This window comes from Callithrix jacchus, chromosome X (genome assembly GCF_049354715.1).
Source record: "Callithrix jacchus isolate 240 chromosome X, calJac240_pri, whole genome shotgun sequence".
Lineage (NCBI taxonomy): Eukaryota > Metazoa > Chordata > Mammalia > Primates > Cebidae > Callithrix > Callithrix jacchus.
The window spans coordinates 54,287,302-54,302,081 of record NC_133524.1 but is presented as its reverse complement, the minus strand read 5'-3'; the positions used below and the strand labels follow the sequence as shown (position 1 = coordinate 54,302,081).

General features: G+C 39.9%; 1 protein-coding gene across 8 annotated transcripts in view; it reads left to right on the top strand.

Annotated features, from left to right (window-relative positions):
- The window catches only part of PHF8 (PHD finger protein 8), a 108,223-nt gene that overhangs the window by 72,615 nt on the left and 20,828 nt on the right, over nt 1-14,780 (top strand). For all 8 annotated transcript variants that reach the window (XM_035287573.3, XM_035287572.3, XM_035287569.3 and 5 more), the window contains one exon: nt 9,706-9,801. In XM_035287573.3, the coding sequence (XP_035143464.1) occupies nt 9,706-9,801 (96 nt within the window). The remainder of the gene's footprint in view (nt 1-9,705; nt 9,802-14,780) is intronic.

Genomic DNA, 14,780 nt, shown 5'->3' with positions numbered 1-14,780 from the left:
AGAAACTAGGATTGTGACCCCTGCTTTTTTGTTTTTCATATGTGTGGTAAATTTTCCTCCATTCCTTCATTTTGAACTTATGTGTGTCTACACTTAAGATAGGTCTTCTGAAGACAGCATACTGATGGGTCTTGACTCTATCCAGCTTGTCATTCCATGTCTTTTAATTAGGGCATTTAGCCCATTTATATTTAAGGTTAATGTTGTTATGTGTGACTTTAATCCTGTCATCATGATGGGTGATTATTTTGCAGACTTGTTTATATGGATGGTTGCTTCATAGTGTCGCTGGTCTGTGTGCTTCAGTGTGTTTTTATAGTGGCTGATAAAAGTTTTTCCTTCTCATATTTAGTGCTTCCTTTAGGAGCTCGTGTTGGTCATTTCTGTGTCTTTTTTTTTTTTTATGAAATGTCCATTCTGGTATTTTGCCCATTTAAAAAATTGGATTATTTGTTTTTTTACTATTGAGTTCCTTATATATTTTAATTATGGATCCCTTATCAGATGGATAGTTTGCAGAGATTTTCTCCCATTCTGTAGGTTGCCTCTTCACTTTAGTTGATTGTTTCCTTTGCTGTACAGAAGCTTTTTAGCTTAATGTAATCCTATTTGTCTATTTTTGCATTTGTTGCCTGTGCTTTTGAGTTCTTACTCCAAAACAATCTTTGCCCAGACCAATGTCCTATAGCATTTCACCAATATTTTCTTGTAGTAGTTTCATAGTTTCAGGTCTTATATTTAAGTCTTTAATCCACTTTGAATTGATATTTTTGTATATGGTGAGAGAATTTTGTTTGTTTAGTTTTCTTTTTTTTAAAATTTAGGTTCTGGGGTATATGTGAAGATCATGCAGGATTGTTGCACAGGTACACACATGACAATGTGGTTTGCTGCCTCCATCCCCGTGTCACCTATATCTGGCATTTCTCCCCATGTTATATAGTTTCATTCTTCTGCATATGAATATTCAGTTTTCCCAACACCATTTATTAAAGAGACTGCTCTTTTCCCAGTGAATGTTTGTGGTGCCTTTGTGGAAAGCAAGTTGACTATAAGTGGATGGATTTTTTCTGGATTCTCTATGATGTTCATTGGCCCATGTATCTTGTTTTTGTGCCAGTACTATGCTGTTTTAGTTACTGTAGCCTTGTAATATAATTTGAAATCAGTTAGTATGATGCCTCCAGCTTTGTTCTTCCTGCTCAGGATTGCTTTAGTTATTTGGCATCTTTTGTGGTTTCGTATGAATTTTAGGATTGCTTTTTCTATTTCTGTGAAGAATGTCATTGGTATTTGTTAGGGATTGCATGGAATCTGCAGATTGCTCTTGGGTGGTATAGACATTTCAGTAATATTAGTTTTTCCAATCCATGTGCATATATATGGTATCTTTCCATTTTTTGTATGTCCCCTTCAATTTCTTTCATCAGTGTTTTATATAGTTTTCCTTGTAGAGATCTTGTACTTACTTGGTTTAATTTATTACCAGATATTTTAAATTTGTTGTAGATATTGTAAAGGGGATATCTTTTTAAATTTCTTTTCAGATTGTTCACTGTTAGCATATGTAAACGTTACTGATTTTTGTATGTTGATTTTGTATCCTGAGGCAGCATCTCCTTCTGTCACCCAGGTTGGAGTGCAGTGGCACAGTCTCAGCTCAGTGCAGCTTTCGTTCCCCCAGACTCAAGTGATCCTTTCACCTCAGCCACCCACCTAGCTGGGACTACAGGAGCCTGCCACCATGCCCAGCTAATTTTTTATGTTTTTAGTAGAGCCAGGGTTTTGCCATACTGGCCAGACTGGTATCAAAGTCCTGATCTCAGGTGATCCACCCACCTTGGCCTCCCAAAGTACTGGGATTACAGGCGTGAGCCACTGCACCCGGCTGAGATATGTTCTTTTTTACCCAATTTTTAGGGGTTTTTAGTCATGAAGGATGTTGAATTTTATCAAATGCTTTTTCAACATCTATTGAAATGATCATATGATTTTTTTCCTTGGTTCTATTGATGTGAAATATCACATTTATTGATCAGTGTAATTGTAGCATCCTCACATCTCTGGGATGAATCCCACTTAATCATGGCGAATGATCTTTTTAATGTGTTACTGAATTGTTTGCTAGTATTTGTTGAGGATTTTTGCATCTATGTTCATCAGGGATATTGGCCTGTCATTTTTTGTTTTGTTTTGTTTTTGTTTTTGTCCTTTCACTAGGAACTCATGGCCTGTAGTTTTAATAGTTGTATTTTTGTCTGGTTTTGGTATCAGGATTGGCCTCATAGAATGAGTTTTGTGGAAGTATTCCCTCTTCAGTTTTTTTGAGTTAAGATAGAATTGTTGTTTTAACGTTTGGTAGAATTCAGCAGTGAATCCATCAGGTTCTGGGCATTTGATGGGAGACGTTTTATTACTGCTTCAGTCTCATTGCTTCTTGTCTGTTCAGGTTTTCTGTTTATTCACAGTTCAAGCATGATAGGTTACATTTGTCCAGGAATTTATCCATTTCTTCCAGGTTTCCAATTTGTTGGTGTATAGTTGTTCAGAGTAGTCTCTAATGATCCTTTGTGTTTCTGTGATATCAGTTGTAATGATTCCTTTATCATGAGATATTCCTAATTTTTAATGTAAACATTTAGCACTTTAAATTTCCCTCTAAGCAGAGCTTTAGTTGCATCTCCCCAGTTTTATGTTGCAATTTCATTTTTATTTAATGGAAATATTTTCTGTTTTCCTGTGGGGTCTCCTCTTTGACTCATGATTTATTTAAAAGTACGTTTAATTTTTATGTGTTAGAGATACTCCATTTATCTTTCTGTTGCTGCTTTTTGTTCTGTTATGTTGAGACATCATTCTTCTGGTTTCCTTTTGTTCTTTGTCAGTGGTTTCCTTTTGCTCTTTCAGCATAGTTGATTTTAAAGTCTTTGTATGGTAAACACAAAGTCAGAGCTTCCTTAGGGACAGTTTTTTTTATCAGTTTCTCCCTTTTTTTTTCTTCTGTAAATAGGCCATACTTTCCTTTTCTTTGCTGCCTCATGATTTTTTGTTGGAAACAGGACGTTTTGAATATTATAATGTGGTTTACTCTAGAAGTCAAAGTTTCCTTCCTTAGTTTGCTTTTGTTGTTTGTTATGAACTATAATCATCTATTTAGTGACTTTCCCTGGCTACTTTTTACAAAGATTATATTCCTTGTTGTCTGCAGTTACTGAGCCTCCATTCCTTTGCCTCATTAGTAAGCTGAGATTTTCTGATAGAGATTTTCCGACAACTTTGTTTGGCAGGCAGGAGTACAGTGGCACTGGCTCACTGCAGCCTCCACCTCCTGGGTTCAAGCAATCCTTGTGCCTCGGCCTCCCTAGTAGCTAGGATTACAGGCATGTTTTACCATGCCCAGCTAATTTTTGTATTTTTAGTAGAGACAGGGTTTCACCATGTTGGCAAGGTTGGTTTCAAACTCTGACCTCAAGTGAACCACCCGAATCTGGAGTTTCTTAAAGACTTGATTGTAGCAGCCTTTTTCTTTGTTAATCACCCCCTTTCTTGCTTAAGATTTTTATTGGATTATAGAGTTCCCATAAAAGTTGTTCTGACATCTTTTGCTAGATTGATGGTTGTTTCAGTGGAGGGACAGATCCTTGGAACTCCCTATTACTCCATTATCAGTGGTGTCACTCCTCCCTCCCCACACCCTCTTCATGTATGTGTGTGTGTGTGTGTGTGCGTGCGCGCGCACGCGCGTGTGCACATTTTATTTTAAAAAACATATACCATTACATTTATCTGTTTTCCCTTATTTACCTTTAAGCTTTGTTAGACTTGATAAATTTACTGTCTCGATCATTTTAAAGTGTACAGTTCAGTACTGTTAAGTACATTCACGCTGTGCAACAGATCTCTATAACTTTTTCATCTTGCAACGCATAAACTGTATACCTCTAAACACTAATTCTTCTCCCTAGCCATTGGTCATCACTTTCTACTTTTTTTATTTTTGCTTTTTTTTTTTGAGACGGAGTTTTCTCTTGTTGCCTAGGCTGGAGTGCAGTGGCGCAATCTCGGCTCACTGCAGCCTCTACCTCCTGAGTTTGAGTGATTCTCCTGCCTCAGCCTCCTGAGTAGCTGGGATTACAGGCACACGCCACCATGCTCAGCTAAATTTTTGTATTTTTAGTAGAGACGGAATTTCATCGTGTTGGCAAGGCTGGTCTCAAACTCCTGACCTCAGGTGATCCACCCACCTCAACCTCCCAAAGTGCAGGGATTACAGGCGTGTGCCACTGCACCTGGCCTCTAATTTCTATTTCTGTGATTTTGACTACTTTAGGTACTTTATAAGAGTGGAATTGTATAGTATTCTGGCTTTTTGTTCTTAGCATAATACCCTCTGTGTTCATCCATGTTGTAGTATGTGATAGTGATAAGATTTCCTTTTTTTAAGGCTACACACACCATATTTTCTTTTTTTTTCCTTTTTTAAATTGTACTTTAAGTTCTGGGATACATGTGCAGAATGTACAGGTTACATAGGTATACATGTGCCATGGTGGTTTGCTGCACCCATCAACCTGTCATCTACATTAGTTATTTCTCCTAATGCTATCCCTCCCCTGTTCTCCCACCCACAACAGGCCCCAATGTCTGATGTTCCCCTCCCTGTGTCCATGTGTTCTCATTGTTCAACTCTCACTTATGAGTGAGAACATGTGGTCTTTGGTTTTCTGTTCCTGTGTTAGTTTGCTGAGAATGATGGTTTCCAGCTTCATCCATGTCCCTGCAAAGGACAGGAACTCATCCTTTTTTTTTGGGAGACGGAGTTTCGCTCTTGTTACCCAGGCTGGAGTGCAATGGCGTGATCCTGGCTCACCGCAACTTCTGCCTCCTGGGTTCAGGCAATTCTCCTGCCTCAGCCTCCCGAGTAGCTGGGATTACAGGCGCGCGCCACCATGCCCAGCTAATTTTTTGTATTTTTAATAGAGACGGGGCTTCATCATGCTGACCACGATGGTTTCGATCGCTTGACCTCGTGATCCACCTGCCTCTGCCTCCCAAAGTCCTGGGATTACAGGCTTGAGCCACTGTGCCTGGTGAACTCATCCTTTTTATGGCTGCATAGTATTCCGTGGTGTTGTATATGTGCCACATTTTCTTTATCCAGTCTATCATTGATCGGCATTTGGGTTGGTTCCAAGTCTTTGCTATTGTGAACAGTGCTGCAATAAACATACGTGTGCATGTGTCTTTATAATAGAACGATTTGTAATTCTTTGGGTATATACCCTGTGATGGGATTGCTGGGTAAAATGTTATTTCTGGTTCTAGATCCTTGAGTCACCACACTGTCTTCCACAATGGATGAATTAATTTACACTTCACCAACAGTGTAAAAGCGTTCCTATTTCTCCACATCCTCTCCAGCTTCTGTTTCCTGACTTTTTAATGATTGCCCTTCTAACTGGCGTGAGGTGGTATCTCATTGTGGTTTTGATTTGCATTTCTCTAATGACCAGTGATGATGAGCTTTTTTTCATATGTTTGTTGAACATATGAAAAACGTCTTCTTTTAAGAAGTGTCTGTTCATATCCTTTGCCCACTTTTTGATGGGGTTGTTTATTTCTTGTAAATTTGTTAAGTTCCTTGTAGATTCTGGGTATTAGCCCTTGTCAGATGGATAGATTGCAAAAATTTTCTCCCATTCTGTAGGTTGCCTGTTCACTCTGATGATAGTGCTTTTGCTTGCAGAGGCTCTTTAGTTTAATTAGATCCCATTTGTCTCTTTTGGCTTTTGTTGCCATTTGTTTTGGACACACTGTATTTTCTTTATCCATTCTGTTGGTGGACATTTGGGTTGCTTCCACATCTTGGCTGTTGTGAATAATGTTGCAGTGAACGTAGGTGTGGAAATACCTCTTTGAGATCTTGCTTTGAATTCTTTTGGATAATACCTAGAAGTGGGATCTCTGGATCATATGGTAATTGTATTTTTAATTTTTTTGGGGGGGATGGAGCCGTTGCCCAAGCTGGAGTGCAGTGGTTCAATCTTGGCTCATGGCAACCTCCAACTCCCGGGCTCAAGCAGTTCTCCTGCCTCAGCCTCCCAAGTAGCTGGGATTACAGGCGTTCACCACCACACCTGGCTAATTTTTATATTTTTAATAGAGATGGGGTTTTTATCATGTTGGCCAGGCTGGTCTTAAACTCCTCACCTTAAATGATCTACCCACCTCAGCCTCCCAGAGTGCTGGGATTACAGGCGTGAGCCATTGTGGCTGACCCTAGTTTTAATTTTTTGAGAGACCTTCATACCTTTTTTCATAATGGCTGCATGGCTGCACTATTTTATTTAACCACCAACACTGTACATGCTTCCAACTTCTTCATTATCTTCACTCACCAACACTTGTTATATTTTCTGTTCTTTTTTTTTTTTTTTTTTTTGAGACAAGATCTCACTCTGTTGCCTAGGCTGGATTCGGTAGCACGAATATGGCTCACTGTAGCCTTGACTTCCTGGGCTTAAGCGATATTCCTGCTTCATCCTTGAGTAGCTGGAACCACAGCCACGCAACACCATAGCTTGGTTAATGTTTAAAAATTGTATAGCGATGGAGTCTCAGGATGGTCTTGAACTTCGGGGCTCAGGTGATCCTCCCACCTCAGCCTCCTACTAAAGTACTAGGATTACAAGTGTGAGCCACCATGCCCAGCTTTCTATTATTTTGATAGTGGCCACAATGACAGGTGTGAAGTGATATCTCATTGTGATTTTAATTTGCATTTCCCTAATGATTATACTCAATGGCCAATTGTACATCTTCTTGAGAAAAATGTCTCTTCAAGTTCTCTGCCTACTTTGTATTTTATTTTATTTTTTTGTGTTGTAGGTTTTTATATATTCTGGTATTAACCCCTTATCTATACAGATGGTCCCAAACTTATGATAGTTCAACTTATAATTTTTTTGACTTTATGGTATGAAAGTGTTACTCATTTAGTACCTACCTCAACTTACAGTGGGGCTACCCATCATAACTTGATAATATCCTAGGTTGAAAATGTGCTTTTGTAATCTGTCATGGGAGTTTTTTTTTTTTTTTAATTTTTATTATTATTTTTTTATTGTACTTTAGGTTCTGGGGTACATGTGCAGATCCTGCAGGATTGTTGCATAGGTACATATGTGGCAAGGTGGTTTGCTGCCTCCATCCCCCCATCACCTATATCTGGCATTTCTCCCCATATTATCCCTCCCCACCTCCCCGTCCCTTGCCTAGCCTCCCCCCCAGCCCCCCACACAATATACCCCAGTGTGTGATGCTCCATTCCCTGTCATGGGAGTTTTTTTAAAAAAATAAATCACTATTTTTAAAAAATGTCCTTTCAACTTACGATGTTTTTAACTTAAAATAGTTTTATTGGGACGTAACCCCATTGTAAGTCAGTGAGCATATGTATACTCTTTGCAATTATTTTCTCCTATTTTGTAGGTTGCCTTTTCACTCTGTCGGTTGCTTCCTTTGTACACAAAGGTTTTAAATTTGATGTAGTCTCATTTGTCTTTTTTATTTTGCTGCCTGTGCTTTTGGTGTCATACCCATGAAATCATTGCCAAGTCCAGTCTTCTGAAGCTTTTCCCTGTCTTCTAGGAGTTCATAGTTTTAGGCCTTGCATTTAGGTTTTTAATCCATTTTGAGTTAATTTTTTTTTTTTTGAGACAGAGTTTTGCTGCTGTTACCCAGACTGGAGTGCAATGGCACGATCTCGGCTCACCGCAACCTCCGCCTTCTGGGTTCAAGCAATTCTCCTGCCTCAGACTCCCGAGTAGCTGGGACTACAGGCGCGCGCCACCATGCCCAGCTAATTTTTGTATTTTTAGTAGAGACAGGGTTTCACCTTGTTGACCGGGATAGTCTCGATCTCTTGACCTCGTGATCCACCTGCCTCAGCCTCCCAAAGTGCTGGGATTATAGGCGTGAGCCACCGCGCCCGGCCTGAGTTAATTTTTGTTTATTGCATAAACAAAACATTCTTTTCCATGTGAACATCCAGCTTGTAGTCTTGGCACCCTTGTCAAAAGTCATTTGGCCATATAATGGTTATTAATCAAGGGTTTATTTCTCGGATCTCTATTCTGTTCCATTCTTCTATATATCTGTCTTCAACCACTGTCATACCATGTTCATTACCTTGCTGTGTCGTATGTTTTAAAATATTTTTGATTTTATGATGCCAAAATATTTCTTTAATTTAGCATTTGCTTTAACGTGAAAATGTTCTTAAACTTTTTTATTAGTGTCTAAATTATCTATATCTTATCCCCTCTTGAGCAAGACATGGACCTTAGAATGGAATTCCTTTTGTAGTTGCCTTGCACATATTTTGTAATCCTCACAACTTTGCAAATAGGTAGTTGTATTTCAATTTTATGCGTGAAGATACTAAGACTTAGAAGTTCTCCTGGCCACTCGTGGATCAATCCAGGATTTCTAAGTAATTATCTGACCCTGAGTTTCAAGGTCTTTGTTCCATGCCACACATTTTCCTTGGGGTGGAAAAACTGTCAACCCAATGACATATCATTGACAGTTACTGGGGCTAATAGGGAGAGGACTTTCCTCAGTCAATTTTTTTACTAGTAGTCATTTCTTTCTGGGGACAATCAGTGGCCCCTCTTTCTTAAAAGAAAATTCTTTAAGAAGTCAAGAGGCAGGAATTTTACCTCTTTGTTCAACAAGGAACACCTGGAAAATAGACTCATTAGAAAAATGAGGCTTTTCCTGAAAGAAGTAGGAGGCTGGATTCCTCTGATGAAGTAGAATTCTAGAGAAACTAGAAGCTAGTCACTAGGAGTGGGATTAGGGTCATTAGAAGAAAGTTTTCACTCTCACTTTGCTTCACTTATAGGTTTAGCCGCAACAACATTGTTATCTCATCAGCAGGACCTTTCTAGACCATCTATCTTCCCATTAAATCACATGTGTTTTGCATGTGGATTGAGAGGAGAGTGTGATAAAATTATTTATTTGTATGTGTTTGTGTTATGTGGAATACTTATATATGTGTGTTTTCCCATTCAGACCATGCAGTTCTAAACTTGTTCCCAGTTCAGCCAGGTGATCTTTTTATTCCCTTTGTGTACATTAAGTATGTACCGTTTATTTCTTCATTTACTTAGTAAACAGTTACTGAGCACTTATGCTTCATTGTGTTAGTAGGCTCCCTTAATTTGAAATAAATGATACATATTCCTGCCCTCACGGTAAATTGGAGTCAACAGATTTACTAATCAGCTCTTAAATATTATATAACATCTTCAATAGAGGGATGCACAGGATACTATGGACCGCTGAAAAGGAAGCCTCTGAATCAGATTAGGAGAGGGAGGGGAGAGTTCTTATGGGAAGTAAATCTAAAGCCGAATTTTGAAGAGTGAGTAAGTAAAGTAACTCATGAAGTTATTCACTAAATGGACGTTGGGTGAATGAATCAGAATTAGGTGAATCTAGGAGGACATTTGTTGCAAGTATGCAAAGGAGAAGGGCATGAAATGTATGTGGTACATTCAGGGACTCTTGGAGTTGAGTGTGGATTAAGTAAAAGGTACATTTGTAGGGGAGGGGTAGGAGCTGCTGGAGTAGGTGTCATTCTGTCTTCACCCTTTGGATGAGATCTCATTTTACCGTTTTTCTTTCTCCCTACAGTCTATCCTTCGCTGGAGTCTGATGATGATGACCCTGCTTTGAAATCTCGACCCAAGAAAAAGAAGAATTCTGATGATGCTCCATGGAGTCCTAAGGGTAATCTAGTATTCTGCCTCTTAAACTCTCTAGGGGTGGTTGGGGACAATAGAGTTGAGGTAGGGGGGATATTTAATATCAGAAGACCTGATTCAGTCAATCAGTTGTTTATTTAGCAAACATTTGTTGAGTGTCTGCTGTGTGCCAGGCACTATGTTAGGTGCTGGAGCTAAAATGATTAATAGCACACAGTTTATATAATTAGTCCAGTAAAATTAGAGGTAATAGAGCATGTTGCTTTCAATATTACATGGTTTGAGATGAAAGGAAGACGTTGAACAGATTTTAGCATGCAGTCTGAGGCTTCTGAGAGCATCCTGATACCATCATCTCAATGCTCTGGTGGTTTTGTTGTCAAGGAAGGAAATTCTGCTGACTGTTGAGCTCTATAAGGCCCAAGATTAAAAACAAGAAAAACTTAAAAAAAAAAAAAAAAGAAAAAAAAATAACAAATAACAAAAAAGGCCCAAGATTATCACCCATACTGAGAGCCATCTCCGAGGAAAGAAGAATGGCCATTGAGTTGAACATGGAGTTTAGAGGGTAATGAAAGACTTTTCTTCATCTCCTTGGCTGGACAGTGTTCACACTGAGGGTGCGTCAGTTAGTTTTTGCTGCTTAACAGTCTACCCAAAGCTTAGTGGCTTAAAATTACAGTTAATAGTTTCTCATGATTCTGTAGGTTGGCTGAGCTTTTCTTCTAGTCTAGGCCAGCTTGCTTGGGGCTGAATGGTCTCAGAAGTTCTCCTTCGGGTGTCTCAGACTTACTTAGATGGCTAAGGCTTCTCTCTACATGGTCTTTCGTCTACCAAGCTTTTCCACAAGATGGCAGAAAGGTTTCTAGCAGCAAGAGAGGACAAGCCCCAACGTGCAAGTACTTTTCAGGCTTTTGCTTATGTCATGTTTGCTGTTGTTCCATTGGCTAAAGCAAGTTACATGGCTAACCCTTGATCCCGTGGTTGGAGAAATAGAGTGCACCTTTTGAGAGGAGAGCTGCAAAGTCACATCACAAAGGCTCATGCATACAAGGATACATGAGCACACTGAGGGCCATTACTGCGACAGTCTGCCACAGAGGGCATTAAGATTTCAGTACCTGTGGTTCCCCAGCAGATAAAGGGCCCTTATTTAGACTTTTTGGTGTTTGCTTGAGGTCAAGGGACTGTGGTAGGGGTAGCAGGGCACTCAGAAGCGTTCTGTTGGTGGGTTAATGAGTAAATGTTCCCTTTTTAAAAAAATATTTGGGGCTAGGTACAGTAGCTCACACCTACAATCCCAGCACTTTGGGAGGTCGAGGTTGGCAGATCACCTGAGGTCAGGAGTTCAAGACCAGCCTGACCAACATGGTGAAACCTCATCTCTACTAAAAATATAAAATTAGCTGGGCATGGTAGCGGGTGCCTTTAATCCCAGCTACTGGGGAGGCTGAGGAAGGAGAATTGCTGGAACCCAGGAGGCAGAGGTTGCAGTGAGCCAAGATCACACCACTGCACTCCAGTCTGGGTAACAAAAGCAAAACTCCATCTGGGGGGAAAAAATTTGGCTGGGTGCAGTGGCTCATGTCTTTAATCCCAACACTTAGGGAGGCTGAGGCGGGTGGATAACTTGAGGTCAGGAGTTTGAGACCAGCCTGGCCAACAAGGTAAAACCCCGTCTCTACTAAAAATATAAAAATTACCTGGGTGTGGTGACATGTGCCTTTAGTCTCAGTTACTTGAAAGGTTGAGGCACTAGAATTGCTTGAACCTGAGGAAGTGGAGGTTGTAGTGAGCCGAGGTAGTGCCACTGCACTCCAGCCTGGCCAACAGAGTGAGATTCCATCTCAAAAAAAAAAAAAAAAGACCTATTTTAAAATTTTATTTTCTTCTATCATTTCCAGCTTTATTTTCTTCTGTTAAAGTAAATTTTTCTGGTTAGCACAATAGAAATTTTAGAAAATACTGAAAAGGAATTGTAAAGAAGGAACCACCCATGAGTCTGCTACCCAGAAGTAACCACTATTAACATTTTGACATGTTTCCTTATAGTCTTATTCCTATACATTTTTAAATGTTTATGCTTTAAATCACACTGTGTATACAATTATGCACCCTGCTTCAAAAATTTTTTTGGCCTTTTAATCAAAGTAGTGTATATCACATATCAACAAGTATAGATAAATTTATGAAGAAAAGCAATGTTCTTCTGCTCCTGCTTTCCTCACCTTCAATTTCATTCCTAAGAGACAGTCTCATAGTTTTCATTTCCTGGTAGATATCTCCAAAACTCAAGATAAGAGAGGTATGCCACCCTTTCTTGATTTATCAAGTCTATTTCTCCTTTAATCAGCTTCTGTCATTTCTCTCTCTCTCTCTCTCTCTCTCTCTCTCTCTGTTTTTTTTTTTTTTGTTGTTGTTGTTGTTTTGAGACAGTCTTGTTCTGTCGCCAGGCACCAGGCTGGAGTATAGTGGCTCACTGCAACCTCTGCCTCCCGAGTTCAAGCATTTCTCCTGCCTCAGCCTCCTGAATAGCTGGGAGTACAGGCGTGCGCTAGCATGCCCAGCTAATTTTTGTATTTTTAGTAGAGATGGGGTTTCACCATGTTGGCCAGGATAGTCTCGATCTCTTGACCTCGTGATCTGCCTGCCTTGGCTTCCCAGAGTGCTGGGATTACAGGTGTGAACCACCGCACCCGGCCTCTCTCTGTTTTATTTTTTTTTTTTTTTGGGAGAAGGAAAGAAAAAAAAAATAAGTAAAGGAGAGGAAGAAAGAGGAAGAGAAAGAGGGAGAGTAAATGGAAATATTGCTTTATTTTGAAAAAAATTGGGTATTAATAATGGCCAATCAATGTTTCATTTAAACTAATGGGTAGGTGTGATGTGGTATTGACAAGAATGTATATTTTGTGTATCTGAAGTGGAGAGCTCTATAAATATTTATTAAGTTTACTTGTTCTGGATCTGAGTTCGAGTCTTTGATATCCTTATTAATTTTCTGTCTCATTGAATCTAAGTCTCCTATCTGGGTGTTAGGATCGTTAGCTCTTGTTGTTGCATTGATCCTTTTACCACTATATCTTTGTTGCTTTAAAATCTATTTTATCCGATACAAGAATTGCAACTCCTGCTTTTTATTTATTTATTATTTATTTTTGCTCTCCATTTGGTTGGTAAATCTTTCTCCATCCCTTTGTTTTGAGTCTTTGTGTATCCTTGCATGTGAAACAGGTCTGGATGTAACATGCTGTTGGGTTTTGGCTGTGTCTTTTGATTGGGAATTCAGTCAATTTAAATTTAGGGTTACTGCCATTTGATGTTGACTGGCTGTTTTATCCATTTGTTGGTGTAAATTCTTCTTTATGTTGGTGCTCTTTACTTTTTGGTGTATTTTTAGAAAGGCTAATACTGGTTGTTTCTTTCTGTGTGTAATGCTTCTTTCAGAAGCTCTTGTAAAGCAGGCCTGGTGGTAATAAAATCTCTGAGTTCTTGCTTGTTCATAAAAGATTTTATTTTTCCTTCAGTTGTGAAGCTTAGTTTGGCTGGATATGAAATTCTGGGCTGAAGGTTCTGTTCTTTGAGGATGTTGAATATTGGCCCCCACTCTCTTCTGGCCTGTAGGGTTTCTGCCGAGAGATCTGCTGTAAGTCTGATAGGCTTGCCTTTGTGGGTAATCTGACCTTTCTCTTTGGCTGCCCTGAGTATCCTCTCCTTCGTTTCAACCCTGGTGAATCTAACAATTATGTGCCTTGGGGTTGCTCTTCTTGAGGAATATCTTTGTGGTGTTCTCTGTATTACCTGGGGTTGAATGTTGACTTGCTTTGCTAGTTTAGGAAAATTTTCCTGAATAATATCCTGAAGGGTATTTTCCAGCTTGGATTCATTCTCTCCGTCGCATTCAGGTACACCTCTCAAACATAAATTTGGTCTTTTCACATAGTCCCACATTTCTTGGAGACTTTGCTCATTCCTTTTTATTTTTTTTTCTCTAATCTTTTCTTCACGTTTTATTTCATTAAGTTGGACTTTGACCTCTGATATCCCTTCTTCTGCTTGAACAATTCGAGTGTTTAAACCTGTGCATACTTCTCGGAGTTCCTGTATTGTATTCTTCAGTTCCATTAATTCACTCATACTCCTCTCTAATTTGTCTATTCTCAATAGGATTTCATCAAACCTTTTTTCAAAGTTTCTAGTTTCTTTACGTTGGGCTACAACATGTTCTTTTAACTCACTGAAGTTTGTTGTTATCCATTCCTTGAAGAGTGATTCTGTCATCAGGAGGCGCTGGTTCTCCATCAAGCCTTGTTCCATTGTTGATGTGGAACTGTGATCATCTTTAGAGGGAGAGGCGTTCTGACTTTGAGTATTCTCAGCTTTTTTACGCTGGTTTCTTCCCGTCATTGTAAATTTATCCTCCTGTCGTCTTTGAAATTACCAACTTTCAGATTAGGTCTCTTGAGTGGACGTCCAGGTTGTTAGTTCCCAGGGCCAGAGCAGCGGCGTTAAAACTGATGGTGCTTTTCTGCCCAGGATTCTCCTGTCGGGCTTCCTTCTTGTTTCCGTAGTAGGTGACTCTGCCTTCCCGGGGCTCCAAACCTCGGTCAGAAGGGGAACCCGTCTCGTTTACTCTGTGCCAAGCGCTGCCGTGTAGAGGTGCCGGCGGAACCGCTGCGCCGACCATGAGAGTCGCGCTGGCGACTCGTGTGTTTCCACCACTGGGGGATCTTCTGCTCCGTGAGCGACCAGACTTTGTCTGAAAGTGTGGCGTCTAGTTCTCCGCGCCTTCCCTGAGAGCTGCAATCCCGGGATGTTAGCAATCGGCCATCTTGGATTGTTCTCCTGTTTTTTTTTTTTTTTTTTTTTTTTTTTTTTTTTTAAGACAGAATCTCACTCCGTGGCCCATGCTGGAGTTCAGTGGCACGATCTTGGCTCACTGCAACTTCCGCCTACTGGATTCAAGTGATTCTCATGCCTCAGCCTCCTGAGTAGCTGGGACCATAG